Consider the following 19992-nt stretch of genomic DNA (forward strand, 5'->3'; position numbering starts at 1 on the left):
GAAACTCTCCAGACACAAAACAGAACGCTTTAAAAGAGACTAATGTCGTCTATGCCTTCAAATGCCCACTTGGGGACTGTAAGCTCCAAAAAACCCAGTATATAGGCAAGACAACAACATCTCTTTCTAGGCGTTTAACGATGCATAAGCAACAGGGCTCCATTAAGGAACATATAATCTCTTCCCATAACCAAACCATCGCCAGAGAAATCCTAGTAAACAACACAGAAATCATCGATAGATACAGCGATAGCAGGCGGCTTGACGTTTGCGAGGCACTACACATCAAGAAGTCAACACCAGCAATCAACAGCCAATTATTGCACAACTATATTCTACCCACCTCAAGACTCCGCTCCAATATAGAAGCATCAAGAAATATGGACCAATAGGCTTTCTACAAACACTTCTATTCAATACCCATTGTTTCTGTTCTGTCTTGTGTTGATACTTTTAATACCCTATTAATATCCCCTCTTGTTCTGTCTTGTGTTAATGCCACATCACCCCTCCCACCTCACTCAAATGTAGATATAAAATCAGAGATACGTTCTAATCAGTTGTGTATTTGTGAAGTCTTTGAAAATGTAATAAGTTTTACGAAACGCGCCCGTGTCGCGTCAGACTAGAAATAAAAATGAATTTTGGAGAAGTGATTTTTGATTTACCTCCAACAGTGAAGCGTAATGTACGAAAGATTGAGAAAATTCGTGTTAGAATTATTAATCTTACTTTTTCGGTCATATTTAATAATATATGTCTACAGGAAAGACTGCTACCAAAATATACTAATATATATATATATATATATATATATATATATATATATATATATATATATATATATAATAAATGTTGTTGAATATGACCGAAAGTGTAACATTAATGATTCTAACACGAATCTTCTCAAATTTATGTTTTTCTTCGCCGTCGACAGAAGTTGAAAAATTAACTCAAGTTCATTTTCTCACTTTTTGCTTTGGTGTGACGCCTAGGGATGCGTTTCGCAAGGTCACTCCTTACATTCTCAAAGACAAGTTTACCACGTTTAGCACAGGCTTATATTCAAGCTTATGTTATATATAACATAGGGGATATTAATAGGGTAATAAATATATTAACATCGGCATCTTATGTTTTTGTGGCTGCTTGTGTTCCTAAGGCAGCGTCATTAGATCCTGTCTCTGCATTGGCTCGGGGTCTTAAAGAGAGTAGAATGTAATTGTATTAACTGGTTGTTGATTGCTGGCCTTGACTGTTAGATGTGTAGCTCCTGTTGATGTCCAGTCTTCTGTTGTCGTTATACCATTCAATTACTTCAGTGTTGCTTGTTAAGATGTCTCTGGTGATGGTCTAGTTGTGTGGGGAGATTATGTGCTCCTTGATGGAGCCCTGTTGCTTGTGCATTGTTAATTGCCTAGAGAGAGAGAGAGGAATGTTGTCGTCTTGCCTATATACTGAGATCTTTGTGGTTCACAATCTCCAAGTGGGCATGTGAAGGCATATACGACGTTGGTCTCTCTTAAGGCCTTCTGTTTGGTGTCTGGAGAGTTCTTCATAACTAAGTTGGCCGTCTTCTTGTTTCTTGGAATATATTGTTAATTGTATCTTCTGATTCGTGTCTGTTGGGAGAACGTTGCTATCACTAATATCTTTCACCACTCTTTCCTCCATTATATATATATATATATATATATATATATATATATATATATATATATATATATATATATATATATATATATATATATATATATTTATATATATATTATATATATATATTTATATATATTATATATATATATATATATATATATATATATATATTTATATATATATTATATATATATATTTATTTATATTATATATATATATTTATATATATTATATATATATATATATATATATATATATATATATATATATATATATATATATATATATATACAATATAATTCTTGGGCTAGACGGTAGAGCGACGGTCTCGCTTCACGCCGTTCGGCGTTCAATCTCCGACCATCCAAGTGGTTGGTCACCAATCCATCCTCCCCCCCTCCCTCGTCCCATCCCAAATCCTTATCCTGATCCCTATGTAATTCCTGTACTATAGTGCTATGTACAGGAATTGGCTTGGTGGTTTTTCCTGATACTCCTGAAGACCTGACATTTAGTGAACATAACCGAGCAAATATAGCGGCGGTCAGGAAAATGATAGGATGGATTATGAGAACGTTCAAATCCAGAGATCCCACAGCAATGTTAAAAATATTTAAATCACTGGTGCTGTCCCGTCTTGAGTATTGCTCGCTACTCATTTCCCCTTTCAGAGCGGGAGAGATCTCTGAAATGGAGGGAATATAGAGAACCTATACTGCACGCATAGACCGTATTGGGACCGTCTCTAAGTTCTCAAAATGTACTCCCTGGAAAGGAGACGAGAAAAGTACCAAATACTAGAAGGTATACATGGAAGATACTTGAAGTCCAGGTCCCAAATATGCACAGTAGAATAACAACTTACTGGAGCGAAAGATACGGAAGGAAATTCAGAATAGAACCAGTGAGGAGTAGAGATGCCATAGGCACAATCAGAGAACACTGTCTGAACATCAGAGGTCCGCGGCTGTTCAACACCCTCCCAGCAGGCATTATAAATATTGCCGAAACGAAGGTTCAGGTGTTCAAGAGGCACGTGGACAGGTTCTTGCAAAAAGTGCCAGACCCATCAGGCTGTAGTGGATATGTGGGCCTTCGGGCCACTCCAAGCAACAGCCTGTTGGACCAAGTTATCACAAGTCGAGCCTGGCCCCGGGCTGGGCTCGGGGAGTAGAAGAACTCCCAAAACCCTCACCAGGTATGTTCCAGGTAATATAGTTCCCTTTCCTTTGGGGTCCCTAGGAGCCCCGAACCACCGACACCAAGAGAAGCGACGCCATCAATTGCCCCCGAAAACACCCTCTCTAAAATCCCGAGGACAAATTTCTGTTTAGCAGTCCCCCATTAACGGTATATTTTCATAGATTTCACACCCCTAATCCTTCAATTGAGGCTCCCCGCTGGTGTCCGTCTCCCTCTCCCTCGCTCATTTTCTCTCGCTTTCGTGCGAGGTTCAATGACCTCAGTACTGTGATTTGTTGCTCGTGTCTCTCACAGTCATCATAGATACCATGAAGTGTAAAATGTCGAAACTCTGGTTGTTGTGACCTTGTCTAAAATGTGGTGGAAATTACGAGAAAGTTTGGTATGAGGCTACGAGGTATGGCCTGGTGTGTGGCCGCTTTTACTTCTGTCTCCTGCTCGGTCACAATGACCCCCACCACACGACCCCCCAAAAAACACGACTCCCCTTACCATACGACCCCACCCTTACCACACGACCCCCCTTATCACATGACCCCCCTACGACCACACGACCCCCCCCTTACGACCCCCCTTACTACACGACCCCCCCGACCACACGACCCTCCCCCCCACCCCCCAAAACACGACCTCCCCCCACCACACGACCCCCCACACCACACAACGCCCTCCCCCACCACACGACCCCCCGACCACACGACCCCCCGACCACACGACCCCCACCGCCCACCTTGATTCACACGCTCCCCCTGACTAAGGCGCTTCACAACCCCCGTCCCTGATCCCAACATCCCCAAGAACCCTCCCCCCTCCTGACTTAACACCTCCCCTGGTCCACACTCTTCCCACAAACCCCCTTAACCTAACCTCTCCTCAAACCCCCCTAATCCCATCGTTCCCTGACTCCCCCAGCCCACGTGTTCAGTATAAGGCATGGTAGCACAAGGGGGAGGGGACATGTTCAGGGTAAAGCAAGGAAGAACACTGGGAACATGTTCAGTATGAGGCAGGGCAGAGCAGTATGAAGCTGGGCAGAGCAGTATGAGGCAGGGCAGGACAAGGGGACGCAGTATAAGGGAGGGAGGAAGCGGCCGCCATCCACGAAATCAAGAGTCGACGACGCGTCGCGGGAATGTTAGAAAGAGCTGTCTTGGCGCCACATGTCTTGGCGCCAAGTTAACGAGTAATGGTTAGGAATAGAGGGAGAGGTGGACGCTAAAACAGTCGGTGGCTGTTCCACCAGTAGATGTGAGAGAGAAGAGGAGGGCCGGGCGCTGCAGTAGAGAACCGCCGAAAGCTGGTTAGGTCGAGCAAAGGCGTTATAACGCTCGGCCCGCCAAACACATTTCAGGGAGTGTTTTTGCATGTACGTGTACAAACACACACACACACACAGGCCGGTGGCTGACTGGACAGCACGCTGGACGCGTGATCCTGTGGTCCCGGGTTCGATTCCCGGCGCCGGCGAGAAACAATGGGCAGCGTTTCTTTCACCCTGATGCACCTGTTACCTAGCAGTAAATAGGTACCTGGGAGTTAGTCAGCTTCCACGGGCTGCTTCCTGGTGTGTGTGTGGTGTGGGACAAAAAAAATAGTTAGTAAACAGTTGATTGATAGTTGAGAGGCGGGCCGAAAGAGCAGAGCTCAACAACCCTCACGCACAACTAGGTGAATACACATACAACCTTGCGGACAGGGTAGACAACGATGGATTATTTAACACGGGTGGTACACGCACAAGGGGACACAGGTGGAAGCTGAGTACCCAAGTGAGCCACAGAGACATTTAAAAAAACTTTTTCAGTGTCACAGTAGTTAGTAAATGGAATGCACTAGTGATAGAGCCCAATAGGCTCAGGAATCTATACACCAGTTGATTGACGATTGAGAGGCGGGACCAAAGAGCCAGAGCTCAACCCCCGCAAGCACAACTCGGTGAGTACAACTAGGTGAGTACACGCACTCATAGTGACTCTTAACATTTTCCCGCGCAAGACACTGGAAAGATTGACCAGGTACAGGATAGTGGAGCCTTCAGAAGAGGATATAATTGTCACCTGAGAATCGGCAAGTGATGAGAGCGACGGTCCAACACAACTGTGACAGACCATCTCACGTCAGAAACACTGAAGGAGGCGAGTGCTCTGTACTGCCTGGAGGCCTTTGATAGTCCCCTAAAAAGAGACTTGTCTTTTAAAAAAAGAGTGTCAGAGATTGGACGCTATATAGACGCTTGGGGCCTCAACCTTAGAAAGTTGGGCGTTGCTTCTAGAGGCCAGAAGCCTCGCCCAACTCTCCGAGTCGACACATGGGGGGAGGGGGGAGGGGCATTGGAGTGTCATAGGTCATTCAGAGTTGGCCTCGGTCCCACATTTAAAAAATCGGCATCTATAGATCCCCCCCCCCCAGGCGATTGTCATAAAGTTAAGTCTGTGAATAGAGGTTGTTAATTAAATTATTGACCAGTTTTTTCAGTTAGTAATATTCAATTTTCTTAGAGAGAGAGAGGAAGGGGGTGAGGAAGACTGAAGGAGAATGGAGGATGTTAGAAGAGAGCGGAGAGAAGGTAGGAGTCGGGGAGAGGTAAAAGAGGAGAGCATGGGAAGAAGTGTGGAGAGGAGAAAAGAGGGATGTATATGGAGAGAAAGGGGAAGGGGGGGATAGGGGTAGCAAGAGAAGAGGGAAGAGATCAGGCCAAAGCCAGGGGTCCCCCATCTAACTGTGCACAAAACCTGACTTGCCGCAACGGAAAATATTCTAGGCTGACTGAACACAGCACTACCTACTGGGAAGGAGACATGGTGAGAGCCACAATCGTTATTGCGGGAAGCGGCACATGATGCCATAGAGTACTCGGTGCCATGTGACACCAACACCACCGGCGAAGGGAAACTCTTACATGTGAGAAAACAAAATCTAATTTAAATGATGCAGAGAATCGTATTAGTGGCCCGAGACATTAGGCTTCCCAAATATGGCAAGAACAAACTGTTCTTGTATGTATGTATATGTGTACTTTTATCTAAATAAAAATTATAACAATTGTTATTAAATTAATTCGACATAGCTGTGATAGACTACAAAGAACATAAACTACAAACATTGGTGGAAAGAAGAGATAAATGTTGGCGTAAAAAAAAAACGTCCATGCACAAAGTAGACATAGATAGTTCCGTGTAAAGATACACAATTGTGACCACGTGGGATGTACAGGCCAAGCGGTGATGGAGGTAGATATTTAATTTAGTCTGGGTTCGAGCCCTGGCCAGAAAGGACTGATTGGTCACTAACCCTTAAAGGTCCGCCCCTGTTTACCCAGTAGTAATTGGAGAACTGGTTTTAAACCTGCTGGCAGGTCGTGTTCCATGACCAACAACTGGCAGGACAGAAAAGCTTGTGTAGACCTGCCTGAAGAAGTCAGAAGTCAGAAATAATCTTCTACTGTGCCTACCTGTGCGAGAAACAAAATGTAGAAAATTGGCTAAAATGCCACCAAATACTTCGTTGAGAAGAGGCAGGGCCCAAGAGCTATTCCTCACATCGTAAGCACTACAAGGCAAGAACAAGTGCGCGCGCACACGTGGAAAATGTCGTACGTGTACACAGTCGCGAACACCCGTACGTGTACACAGTCGCGAACACCCGTACGTGTACACAGTCGCGAACACCCGTACGTGTACACAGTCGCGAACACCCGTACGTGTACACAGTCACATAAGTGTATAAACATCATCACTCAGACGTTTAGAACGAAGTGAAAGAACGAATATATGTTGTGGTTGGAACATGGCGAGACTCAGACCGTTGGATCCAAGATGGCGGGGGATCATATACCTTGTATACACGCGTATATACATATAGTATACACAGACATACATACATATACCTTGTATTCATACATATACCTTGTATACACGCGACGCAATATATATATCTAGTATACACACAGACATACATACATATACCTTGTATACATACATATACCTTGTATACACACATATACATATACCTTGTACACACACATATACATATACCTTGTACACATACTGTAATGCATCTTAGACCAAGGTTCGAATCTTAAAGCTCTTCATAAAAATATATAAATATCTAGTTGTGTGTTCATCGGCAGGAAAAAGTTTTAGTGATATTTTCGAATTGAAGACAATTTTTTTTTTGTTGAATGATGAATATGTCTTAAACACCGTGTGGCAATTACCTTGCCAATTCCGCCATTATAATTCTAATTAACGGTGCCTAAATTAAAATCATTACACGTTAGTATTCAAGGCATATTTCTTGCTTCTAATTTGGTATAAATAAATACCATCTTCTTTAAAACGATGTCCGTCTTCATCACCCAATTTCGTCCATCTTTATCAGATTCGCCGAGCCATTAATGTAAGTCTGAAGGTCAACAATGTACATCTGGTATTAGATGCCTACAATATCTCCCATTCAATATGCTTATAGTATCTATCGTGGTATGTGGTTCCAATATCAATCATTTTGCATGGTATTAAAAACGACAATTAGTCTAGATAATTTATTATTTTTTGAAGCATAATGGTATATACATTGCAGTGGTATATACATACATACTGGGTGAGTATACATGACGGTATATACAGTGGAAGGCCAGGGTGAGTATACATGGGGGTTTATACAGTTGAAGGCCAGGGTGAGTATAAATGATGGTATATACAGTGGAAAGCCAGGGTGAGTATCCATGATCTTATATACAGTGGAAGGCCAGAGTATACATGATGGTATTAGGAGTGTTGATGAATATATAAATATACCACATGTATCACAGAACTAATCTTCATTGTGGGCAACCTCAGTGGCGCCACACTGTTGAGGTGGGCTACGTGGTGTGCCCACACTGTTGAGGTGGGCTACGTGGTGCCCCCACACTGTTGAGGTGGGCTACGTGGTGCCCCCACACTGTTGAGGTGGGCTACGTGGTGCCCCCACACTGTTGAGGTGGGCTACGTGGTGTGCCCACACTGTTGAGGTGGGCTACGTGGTGTGCCCACACTGTTGAGGTGGGCTACGTGGTGCCCCCACACTGTTGAGGTGGGCTACGTGGTGCCCCCACACTGTTGAGGTGGGCTACGTGGTGTGCCCACACTGTGATGTGGGCTACGTGGTGCCCCCACACTGTTGAGGTGGGCTACGTGGTGCCCCCACACTGTTGAGGTGGGCTACGTGGTGTGCCCACACTGTGATGTGGGCTACGTGGTGCCCCCACACTGTTGAGGTGGGCTACGTGGTGTGCCCACACTGTGATGTGGGCTACGTGGTGCCCCCACACTGTTGAGGTGGGCTACGTGGTGCCCCCACACTGTTGAGGTGGGCTACGTGGTGTGCCCACACTGTTGAGGTGAGCTACGTGGTGCCCCCACACTGTTGAGGTGGGCTACGTGGTGCCCCCACACTGTTGAGGTGGGCTACGTGGTGCCCCCACACTGTTGAGGTGGGCTACGTGGTGCCCCCACACTGTTGAGGTGGGCTACGTGGTGCCCCCCACACTGTTGAGGTGGGCTACGTGGTGCCCCCACACTGTTGAGGTGGGCTACGTGGTGTGCCCACACTGTTGAGGTGGGCTACGTGGTGTGCCCACACTGTTGAGGTGGGCTACGTGCTGCGCCCACACTGTGAGGTGGGCAGCACGGTATAAATATTGCTGAATTAACACATTGATCACTGCGCTTGATTTCAGTATACATACAATCTACGACCGCCATTCGTTAAAGTATCTATATTATCTAAAGATATTATCACTGGTAGGGAAACTTAACAATGATTTTGATTGCAAAAAATTCTCACATTAGGCTGTATTTGGCAAGGCACAATCACGGTGAGAAATACCACGGATTAAGGGTTAGGGGGGAGACTTTCCTAGTGTAACTTCGTTCACTGGTTTGCTATTTTTCACTCGGTGGATATATATGTTCTGCGATTTTCTGAGCATATTTCAATTAAATACCTATATGCATCACATAGATTTTTTTGGTTTCCATCAATTTATCAAAAGTCTGCCGTTTTGTACATATCGCAAATTATTCGCTCGATGGGAATGGCCCCGATAGTTCTCCTGAAGAAGAGCTCCTCGATGGTGCGGCAGCCGACGGCTCGCAGCGACGGCAGGAGCAGCAGCAGCTTCCCGAACCTGCGGGAGAAGTTCAAGTATGTTTATTGAGGTAAGAAAGAAATACATCTCAAAGGGATAGAGTAGCTTAGGCTATTTCTACCCCCGTCCCCCTCTCCTGCGGGAGAAGAGGTCCCTTCCTGGTTACAATGATGTGATAATACGTCTATTTAGACGTTGAGATGTAAGCAGGCGATGAGTCACAATAACGTGGCTGAAGTATGTTGACCAGACCACACACTAGAAGTTGAAGGGACGACGACGTTTCGGTCCGTCCTGGACCATTCTCAAGTCGATTGTGATGAGGAGGTAGGGACGCAATAAATAGGCAAGAGAGAGCTGAGGAGGAAAGTAAGGTGTAGGGGATAGTAGTAATAATGAGAACTGCAGAAGGCCTATTGGCCCATACGAGGCAGCTCCTAAATGAATTATCATCATTAGTTTTAGATGAATTGTATATTGGAATTTTTATCAATAACTACGTATATTGGCCAAGCATAACCATTATTGATAATGACCAAATATAACCCTTACAGATCATACATGTTGATAAATACTTTTACATAAGTATACTTACATAAACACATATCGTATAATTAAAATGTTCTTATTAAAAAAAATAACTCTTATATAATGACAAAATTAATTTGATACTGATCATAGACGATTAACAAAACAAGTTTAAGGATTTTAAATTTGTTTACAGATAAATGTAAATGATAATGAATATTTACATTATTATTCAAATGATGTTTGAAAGAAGTGGAAAATCTTTATAACATTCTAGTGCAGTATCTGCTGATAATGACCTGACCTCGACCAGCTGACAATGTACTCTTTTATTCACACACGACTGTCGAGTTATTTACGGATTTCTTGATGTTAAAAACTAGAAAATATTAACGTTTCTCAAACGATTTGTATTTTATTTACAATATATTGTAGTATATTTATTTATTTATTTATATAATTTGTACGTATTGTTATATATTACTGATATTGTTATATACATCAGTACAGAGCTTAACACTATCGGGCTAAAATTAGTGAAAGGATTATGTGGGTTTTTAATTTTTTAAAAGTTTGGTGGTATGTTATAATTCATTTAATTGACCTTGTGGAGGTGTGTGTGGGAGGGGAGGAGAAATACTGGTGGAATGGAATAAGGGAAACGGAGAGGGAATAGAGGCTTTGAGTAGAGGAGAGAGAGACCCATGGCGGCCCTTCTAACCTAAAAATAAATTCATCCTCTATTATCTTGTACATCTTCACTTATACACGTTGTGCAACTATTAATTTTTATTATTATTCAACTGAGGTCGAATCGCTATTAATTGCTGGCGCAGGCTGGAGACAGCTTCAAACATATAACGTATGATAGACGTATTTGCGGGATTTCTCTTCCAAGACGGTACAAATTACATTATCGACTTCCATTCAGGGAATGGAACTCTAGCTGAAATGCGCAGGAGCGCATTTCCAATGCGCTCCTGAGGTTCCAATGGTGCCTCACACCGGCCTGCACTCAAGTTTAACTGAACTTAAGAAACATGTTTCATATTAAGTTTACTGTTGTCGTAGACTATATTCTGGCGAAAAGTCCACTCGCCGGTTGGTCAGACTGCTAGTGTGGTGGTCTTGACAACTCTCTTGACTAAAGGGATAATTGAAGATTCTAGCGAGTACTGTATAGGGTATGACCTTACCTGAAGGGCAGGTTAAGAGTAGGACCCCACCTAAAGAGCAGGTTAAGAGTAGGACCTTACCTGAGGGGCAGGTTAAGAGTAGGACCCCACCTAAAGAGCAGGTTAAGAGTAGGACCCCACCTAAAGAGCAGGTTAAGAGTAAGACCCCACCTAAAGAGCAGGTTAAGAGTAGGACCCCACCTAAAGAGCAGGTTAAGAGTAGGACCCCACCTAAAGAACAGGTTAAGAGTAGGACCCTATCTAAAGAGCAGGTTAAGAGTAGGACCCCACCTAAAGAACAGGTTAAGAGTAGGACCCCACCTAAAGGACAGGTTAAGAGTAAGACCCCACCTAAAGGGCAGGTTAAGAGTAGGACCCTATCTAAAGGGCAGGTTAAGAGTAGGACCCCACCTAAAGAGCAGGTTAAGAGTAGGACCCCACCTAAAGAACAGGTTAAGAGTAGGACCCCACTTAAAGGACAGGTTAAGAGTAGGACCTTACCTGAAGGGCAGGTTAAGAGTAGGACCTTACCTGAAGGGCAGGTTAAGGGAAGGACCTTACCTGAAGGGCAGGTTAAGAGTAGGACCTTACCTGAAGGGCAGGTTAAGAGTAGGACCTTACCTGAAGGGCAGGTTAAGAGTAGGACCTTACCTGAAGGGCAGGTTAAGAGTAGGACCCCACCTAAAGGGCAGGTTAAGAGTAGGACCTTACCTGAAGGGCAGGTTAAGAGTAGGACCTTACCTGAAGGGCAGGTTAAGGGTAGGACCTTACCTGAAGGGCAGGTTAAGAGTAGGACCTTACCTGAAGGGCAGGTTAAGAGTAGGACCTTACCTGAAGGGCAGGTTAAGAGTAGGACCTTACCTGAAGGGCAGGTTAAGGGCAGGACCTTACCTGAAGGGCAGGTTAAGGGCAGGACCTTACCTGAAGGGCAGGTTAAGGGTAGGACCTTACCTGAAGGGCAGGTTAAGAGTAGGACCTTACCTGAAGGGCAGGTTAAGGGTAGGACCTTACCTGAAGGGCTGTGTAGGGTAGGCGGAGGTGATGTACTTGTTGAGAGTGAGCTGAGCCTGGTCCTGGAGGGCGGTGACGGCCGGCAGGTCGCGGAGCACCTTCACCTCCACCCCGCCACTCTCCCACACTGACCCAACAACAACACCTTCATCATTAGTCTCACCCAAAATGTTATTATAAATTCAGCTACTCGAAACAAAAGTTCCAAAGTAGCACGGGCTATGGTGAGCCCGTTGTGGACTTACCTGGCACAGGAGCGGGGCTGTAACTGGTCGTTACCCAGAAGTGTACTCTAGTACATATAATTGCCAAATGAATGTCCTCAACTGATTTATATATATATCTCAATGTAAACTAAATATCCCAAGAATATTACTGTCAATGTTAACTTGGGATTGATTCCTTCAAGAGACACTTTAAGAGGTTGTGGTCGGTGTTAGTACCTGTCTTAAAGAGGACGATGGCCTTGAGGCAAGCGTACTCTGTGGGATCCACACACATGGTCTTGAACTTGGTGAGAATGTCTTGGAAGAGCTTGATGTCCTGGAGTATGGGAAGGAGGCGTTCGGAGGTGTCGCTGCCGAGGCCGCAGGAGGCCAGGAGAGGTCCGGCCTCCACGGGCAACAAGAACTGGGCGGCGGAGAGCACGAACAGCTCTCTCCAGCCTTCCTCCAAGAGCAATAACTGCAACAGGAAATACAAGTTATTTATAAATGTGCAATTTATGGCTCGGTTGGCATTGTTTACATGCGTGCGTGTGTGTGTGTGTGTGTGTGTGTGTGTGTGTGTGTGTGTGTGTGTGTGTGTGTGTGTGTGTGTGTGTGTGTGTGTGTGTGTGTGTGCTGTGGACACATTTGTTTAACACTTAGCAACTCTGTTTTACATTTTGAATAAAGCTGTACTGCAAATATCTGTAATCTTATAAAGAGGTTAAGACAGACGTCTATAAGAACGTGAATACAGCCATGCACACACACACATACACACACACATACATATGTCAACATACACACCCAATCCTCCCTTCTCACACACACCTAGGCTCTCCCCCACACACACCTGGGCCCCCCCCCCACACACACACACCTGTACCTGAGCGCGAGCGCACAAAAAGACATATAAACCTAGCCCCCCCACACCTGGCCCCCCCCCCACACACCTGGCCCCCCACACACACCTGGTCTCTGAAGGGCAAGGCCGTGTAGGCAGGCAGTTGCTTGGCCCAGCGGACGTTCATGAAGAGGAGGCGGGCGGCGGTCTCACACACGGTGTCCCTCGCCGTCATGAGCGGGAACGCCAGCTCGTGTGGGTACTGTCACGATATAAACTCCGTTAGAACCGAGCAAAGTTCAGAAAAGTCCAATGGTCTAGGCAAGACCATTGGACTTTTCTGTCCATGACCAACCACATGCATATAACACATTCTTCTATCTATCTAACACTTAGAACACTCCGGCGGTCCCACGTCTATTTTATAACCCGGTAATTAGATATTGTCCAAAGTTGGAATTGATAAAGCATGTCCGTGTTCACTTACGAAGCCTGTTCATCTCCTAGATCATGGCAGCGTTCAGTCTCTTTACATGAAACAGTTGACGAGTGTTGGAACTTTACAACACAAACTTTATTGGTGTAGACAACCTTAGGAGCTTTCCGGAGCTTATACACCGTTTGATATAAATAAACTCTGCTGCCATGATTGAGGAAGGACGCACAGGTTTCGTTAGTGGATACTTTAATGTTTGATTTATCCCGGCCCAGAAATTTTATATATAGTATACTATTTATAGATTTATTTATATACAAGAAGGTACGTTGGGTTTATGAGGTTACATTGCATTGATGTTTTTACATTCTTGTAAACCACTAACACGCATAGCTATTGTTTATTATAGAGTAAGAACCGGAGTGAGTACTGTAAGCAATAACAATCAGCGTGACCAGTTAACTGAATACATTCAGCTGATCTGGAGTGTAACCATGACAAAAATGTCACTGACCTTGGGTGTGGGAGCCAGTAGAGTGTTGGCTCTGGTGGTGAGGGCGTGAACACGGTCCAGGGTGAGGGCTGTCAGCTCCGCCGGCGGCGGCCGGTGCAGTTCCAAGTGGGCGGCGCTGCTGGCGGCCGTCGTAGGCAGGTGGCGAGGCGGAAAGGACATTTTCAGATCGAGAGCCGATGGCACAGGTGGAGGATGGTGGAAGGGCAGGGCCAGGGCGGCACTGACGGCAACGGTTGGCACTTGGGTGACGGGGGACCGGGGGTGGCTTGGCTCCGGCGGGGTGGGACTCCGTTGGCGCTGGGGAGGCGACTCCGGGCTTGGGTCCTTGAAATAGAGGGACATTTGCCGCCGCAAGGTGGAGTTCCTGGGCCCCCGCTCGTGCTGCACGGCTGCAGGTTTAAAGACAAAGTAGATAGATATCAATCGAAAATAAACAAGAACCAAGACATAACATATAGCCTTCGTGTACACATTCGTACGGATCAGATTTAGAATTCTATGATTCTGATGACAGAGGCGTTTTGGTAGACGAGGCATTATGAGACGGTATAGACGGAAGGGGAGTAATTAACTGAATCGAGTCATCAGGAGAAGTGAGGCATGAGGGAAGGTGAGGCATCAGGAGAAATGAGGTATGAGGGCAGCGCAGCACCTTCTTGCCCCTCAACCGCACACAGCAACACGACGGCTGGTAGGTGGGGGGAAGGGGGGGGGGGTGAGAGCCCAGCGAAAGTAATATTTGTACTCCTCATCCTCCCTTTTATTGCATTTTTTTGTTGCACCTCTCTTGCAGTTTTTATTGCACGAGAATGTTAATTCCGTGCGAGGTGCTGTACTCACCAGCTTCAGAAATATACTCCCTCAGAGTGGTGGGGGAGGCCTCAGAGTGGTGGGGGAGGCCTCAGAGTGGTGGGGGAGGCCTCAGAGTGATGGGGGAGGCCTCAGAGTGATGGGGGAGGCCTCAGAGTGGTGGGGGAGGCCTCAGAGTGGCGGGGGAGGCCTCAGAGTGGTGGGGGAGGCCTCAGAGTGGTGGGGGAGGCCTCAGAGTGGTGGGGGAGGCCTCAGAGTGGTGGGGGAGGCGTCAGTGTGGTGGGGGAGGCCTCAGAGTGGTGGGGGAGACCTCAGAGTGGTGGGGGAGGCCTCAATGTGGTGGGGGAGGCCTCAGTGTGGTGGGGGAGGCCTCAGTGTGGTGGGGAAGCTCTCAGTGTGGTGGGGGAGCTCTCGGTGTGGTAGATCTCTCGGTGTGGTGGTGGGCGTCACTGCCTTCCCTGATAATGGCGCCCACCGCGTAACATGACCCGGATTCAGACCCCGACCACTTACCCTCGATTATTATGCTGTCACGGGAGAGGCGTGTCCCAAACGTTGCCTCGATAACCATCCCCCCTCCCTTCTGCCCTCTCTCGTCCCTTCCATCCCTCCATCCCTTAGCACTTTCAGCCACGACTGCAGTTGTTGATGCCTCAAGATCCATTACAAAATGCCTGCCAGCGGTCCACGGTGTCCTCGACTCCTTGCCTTCGTCACCCGCGCGGCAGCGCAGGAGCTGCCAGAGGCATCATCGGGAGGAGTTGCAGGAGGCTCTGAGTCCTTAATGGAGTGGGGTTGGGGGGGGGGAGCGGCCGATGGGGGGAGCTGCTGCTCTCTTAACGGTCGCCCGGCGGGAATCGTAGGGAAGGGGGGAGGGACTGGGGTAGGCGCTCCACGACCGCCAAATGCGAGAGCATCAGTAGGAGAGATACACAAAAGATAGGTACGAACACATAGAACGAACACACACACACACACACACACACACACACACACACACACACACACACACACACACACACACACACACACACACAGAACAGAAAAGAAAATCAACGTCACACTGTCTTTCTGGATTGTCTGAAGGCATTTGTTAGGGGGAAATCAGCAGAGAGCTAAAAGAGACCAGAGGGTACCTCTCTGATGGGAACCAGAGAGTTAGTGAGGTGACGTCTATGCCTCAAGAGTGGTGAGAAGCCACAAGTGGAGTACCAGAGACTGTACTTATCCTGATACACACAACCTGAGTGAGGCAGCTGATGCGTTCATGTCTATGTTTGTGGACGATGCTGAATCATTGCAGATAAAACTCACGAAGGTCGTAAAGAGATGCAGTGACTTGCATACGGTTCAGGGAGGGTTGGAGACACGGGTACTAGACTTCAACGCAAATTAATGCAAGGTGATGAAAATTGGGGGCAGGAGGAAGGACCATCAAATGGTGGTGGCGATGATGACTGTTACGTGGTGGCGGGGTGGAGGAGCGTCACGTGGTGGCGGGGTGGAGGAACGTCACGTGGTGGCGGGGTGGAGGAGCGTCACGTGGTGGCGGGGTGGAGGAGCGTCACGTGGTGGCGGGGTGGAGGAGCGTCACGTGGTGGCGGGGTGGAGGAGCGTCACGTGGTGGCGGGGTGGAGGAGCGTCACGTGGTGGCGGGGTGGAGGAGCGTCACGTGGTGGCGGGGTGGAGGAGCGTCACGTGGTGGCGGGGTGGAGGAGCGTCACGTGGTGGCGGGGTGGAGGAGCCTCACGTGGTGGCGGGGTGGAGGAGCGTCACGTGGTGGCGGGGTGGAGGAGCGTCACGTGGTGGCGGGGTGGAGGAGCGTCACGTGGTGGCGGGGTGGAGGAGCGTCACGTGGTGGCGGGGTGGAGGAGCGTCACGTGGTGGCGGGGTGGAGGAGCCTCACGTGGTGGCGGGGTGGAGGAGCGTCACGTGGTGGCGGGGTGGAGGAGCGTCACGTGGTGGCGGGGTGGAGGAGCGTCACGTGGTGGCGGGGTGGAGGAGCGTCACGTGGTGGCGGGGTGGAGGAGCGTCACGTGGTGGCGGGGTGGAGGAGCCTCACGTGGTGGCGGGGTGGAGGAGCGTCACGTGGTGGCGGGGGTCGAGGAGCGTCACGTGGTGGCGGGGTGGAGGAGCGTCACGTGGTGGCGGGGTGGAGGAGCGTCACGTGGTGGCGGGGGTCGAGGAGCGTCACGTGGTGGCGGGGGTCGAGGAGCGTCACGTGGTGGCGGGGGTCGAGGAGCGTCACGTGGTGGCGGGGTCGAGGAGCGTCACGTGGTGGCGGGGGTCGAGGAGCGTCACGTGGTGGCGGGGGTCGAGGAGCGTCACGTGGTGGCGGGGGTCGAGGAGCGTCACGTGGTGGCGGGGTCGAGGAGCGTCACGTGGTGGCGGGGGTCGAGGAGCGTCACGCGGTGGCGGGGTCGAGGAGCGTCACGTGGTGGCGGGGGTCGAGGAGCGTCACGTGGTGGCGGGGGTCGAGGAGCGTCACGTGGTGGCGGGGGTCGAGGAGCGTCACGTGGTGGCGGGGGTCGAGGAGCGTCACGTGGTGGCGGGGGTCGAGGAGCGTCACGTGGTGGCGGGGGTGGAGAAGCGTCACGTGGTGGCGGGGTCGAGGAGCGTCACGTGGTGGCGGGGTCGAGGAGCGTCACGTGGTGGTGGGGTCGAGGAGCGTCACGTGGTGGCGGGGTCGAGGAGCCTCACGTGGTTGCGGGGTCGAGGAGCGTTACGTGGTGGCGGGGTCGAAGAGCGTCACGTGGTGGCGGGGGTCGAGGAGCGTCACGTGGTGGCGGGGGTCGAGGAGCCTCACGTGGTTGCGGGGTCGAGGAGCCTCACGTGGTTGCGGGGTCGAGGAGCGTCACGTGGTGGCGGGGGTCGAGGAGCCTCACGTGGTTGTGGGGTCGAGGAGCGTCACGTGGTGGCGGGGTCGAGGAGCGTCACGTGGTTGCGGGGTCGAGGAGCGTCACGTGGTGGCGGGGTCGAGGAGCGTCACGTGGTGGCGGGGTCGAGGAGCGTCACGTGGTGGCGGGGTGAAGGAGCCTCACGTGGTGGCGGGGGTCGAGGAGCCTCACGTGGTGGCGGGGTCGATGAGCGTCACGTGGTGGCGGGGGTCGAGGAGCCTCACGTGGTTGCGGGGTCGAGGAGCGTCACGTGGTGGCGGGGTCGAGGAGCGTCACGTGGTGGCGGGGGTCGAGGAGCGTCACGTGGTTGCGGGGTCGAGGAGCGTCACGTGGTGGCGGGGGTCGAGGAGCGTCACGTGGTTGCGGGGTCGAGGAGCGTCACGTGGTGGCGGGGGTCGAGGAGCCTCACATGGTTGCGGGGTCGAGGAGCGTCACGTGGTGGCGGGGGTCGAGGAGCGTCACGTGGTTGCGGGGTCGAGGAGCGTCACGTGGTGGCGGGGGTCGAGGAGCCTCACGTGGTTGCGGGGTCGAGGAGCGTCACGTGGTGGCGGGGGTCGAGGAGCGTCACGTGGTTGCGGGGTCGACGAGCGTCACGTGGTGGCGGGGGTCGAGGAGCGTCACATGGTTGCGGGGTCGAGGAACGTCACGTGGTTGCGGGGTCGAGGAGCGTCACGTGGCGTTAGGCTGAAAGTGCGGCTGTACCAACACTTCAGACTCCATGGTACACATTACGTACCCCCGCCCGCTCCCACGGGACCCTCACCCCTCGCTAGTTACCCCCCTCCACCCCCCCACAAACACCGTCACCCCCTCCACCCCCCCCCCCCACACACACCGTCACCCCCTCCCCCCACACCGTCACACACCCACACCATCACCCCCCCCCCCCCCCTCCCTCCATACTGTCACACCCAGCAAGAAATGTTGCTGGAAGACTTTATTTACATCACTCGACACGGACGGAGTGGGTTGGTGGTTCGTGGAATCAAAGGGTAACAAAGACTTAACTTTGTGGAGGTGGGTGTGAAGACCCTCTGGACCAAAATTCATCAAGGTTTTGCGTGGCCAGTACGAAACCTGTACATCTTTACTCATTCATGTTGGCCTTGTATTTATTAAACTGTTTGCGAACTTCGAAATTTCCGCGTGAAAATTTATATTGTTATAGACAACCTCGCAGTTCATTAACTTTGAAAAATGTGAACTTAGCCGCCATGACTGAGAAAAGATGCTAGGGTTCCGTGAGTGGACGCGCAAAGGCTAGTGACTCCTGGTCTAGGGCTACATCATGAATAAGTATAGACTATGGATGACTGGTTGTGTACATGACTGGTGAGTAAGAGAACTAACCATCCTTGTTCATGCCGGCCTGGATGCACTTGGTGAGTCTGCAGGCCCGGCACTGGTTGCGGTGGGTCTTGTCCACCACACACCCGCCCTCCACCTTGCTCTTGCACACGTACTGCCTCTGGCGCCGGATCGACCTCTGTGGGGCGGGGAGAGAGAGAAAAGTGTGTCCAGCTTTATCTTACAACGTCACTAGCAGGAGCCTGGGTTAAGCCAGTATGATTATATAGCACATGGGAGGACATGGGGACAAGCAACTGGGATATGAGGACAAGGTGAAGGATCCCGGGAATACAGTCGAGTTCGTTCTCGACTCACAATCGGGAATTCCGGGTTCGCATCCCGGGCGGAACAGAAATGGTTGGACGCGTTACCTATCTCCCCAGTGCCCCTGTTCACCTAGCAGTAAATAGGTATACCTAAAAATTAAGTCAGCTTGCATCCTAGGAAGAGGGGGACCTCGATATAAGCCTAACCTGTATATATACACTGGCTGCCTATCCCCCCCCCCCCCGACACAATGAACGCCGACCCTGCAAGCTACGAGACCCTTGCTATAGCGACCAGTCCAACTGGCCGGGGTGGAAGTTATAGCTAATGAGAGATAAGCAGGTGCAGGGGGTGGGGGAGGGGCTGGTCAGCTGTGATACCTGCTAAGTAGATGGTACTAGAGCTTCGTTACTCTCTAAATACGATTAAAGGAGATAATAATTCAACGTTTACAGGGACGAGCGATGTGTGATACAGTGTGATAAGAGTTAGGACTTACCTTAAAGAAGCCAGCACAGCCGTCGCAGGCGAAGATGCCGTAGTGCTTGCCGGAGGAGTGGTCCTGACACACCTTGCAGGGAATGTCGTACAGGATCCGGCCTGTCGGAGGAACGTCAGTCACAATCACAAACATTATTCGTACCCACGTGTACAAATCATCACAATAATGGCTGGACTAAACAGGTGTTCAACACTCTAAATCAAACTTACATTTTTTTGGACATAAGGTGAGTTACATTTAGCTTACAATTTGAAAGGTGAGATACAGGTATATTGAGGAAATCAGTGAAGTTTATCGTTAACACAAATTATATCGCAATATTAGGGTGATTATATTCTTATTCTAATTGTCTAAACTAATCTTTGTTACCTAATAAATCTTGCTCATATTTAATATAAATATGTAATTATCTAAAACACTTTCCATATGGATACATGCAGGCACGCACACGAACTCTCGC

General features: G+C 49.3%; 1 protein-coding gene across 1 annotated transcript in view; it reads right to left on the minus strand.

The window, feature by feature from the left end:
• Window positions 1–8213: 8213 nt before the first annotated feature.
• LOC138358268 (nuclear receptor subfamily 2 group E member 1-like) overlaps window positions 8214–19992 on the minus strand; it is a 17929-nt gene continuing 6150 nt past the window's right edge. The window contains exons 2-8 of the mRNA XM_069316086.1: window positions 19530–19630; window positions 18764–18899; window positions 13707–14095; window positions 12884–13018; window positions 12150–12390; window positions 11707–11833; window positions 8214–9031 (exon numbers count right to left, since the gene is read on the minus strand). Coding sequence (XP_069172187.1) covers window positions 8890–9031; window positions 11707–11833; window positions 12150–12390; window positions 12884–13018; window positions 13707–14095; window positions 18764–18899; window positions 19530–19630 — 1271 coding nt within the window. The 3' untranslated portion in view covers window positions 8214–8889. The remainder of the gene's footprint in view (window positions 9032–11706; window positions 11834–12149; window positions 12391–12883; window positions 13019–13706; window positions 14096–18763; window positions 18900–19529; window positions 19631–19992) is intronic.

Source organism: Procambarus clarkii, chromosome 7 (genome assembly GCF_040958095.1).
Source record: "Procambarus clarkii isolate CNS0578487 chromosome 7, FALCON_Pclarkii_2.0, whole genome shotgun sequence".
NCBI lineage: Eukaryota > Metazoa > Arthropoda > Malacostraca > Decapoda > Cambaridae > Procambarus > Procambarus clarkii.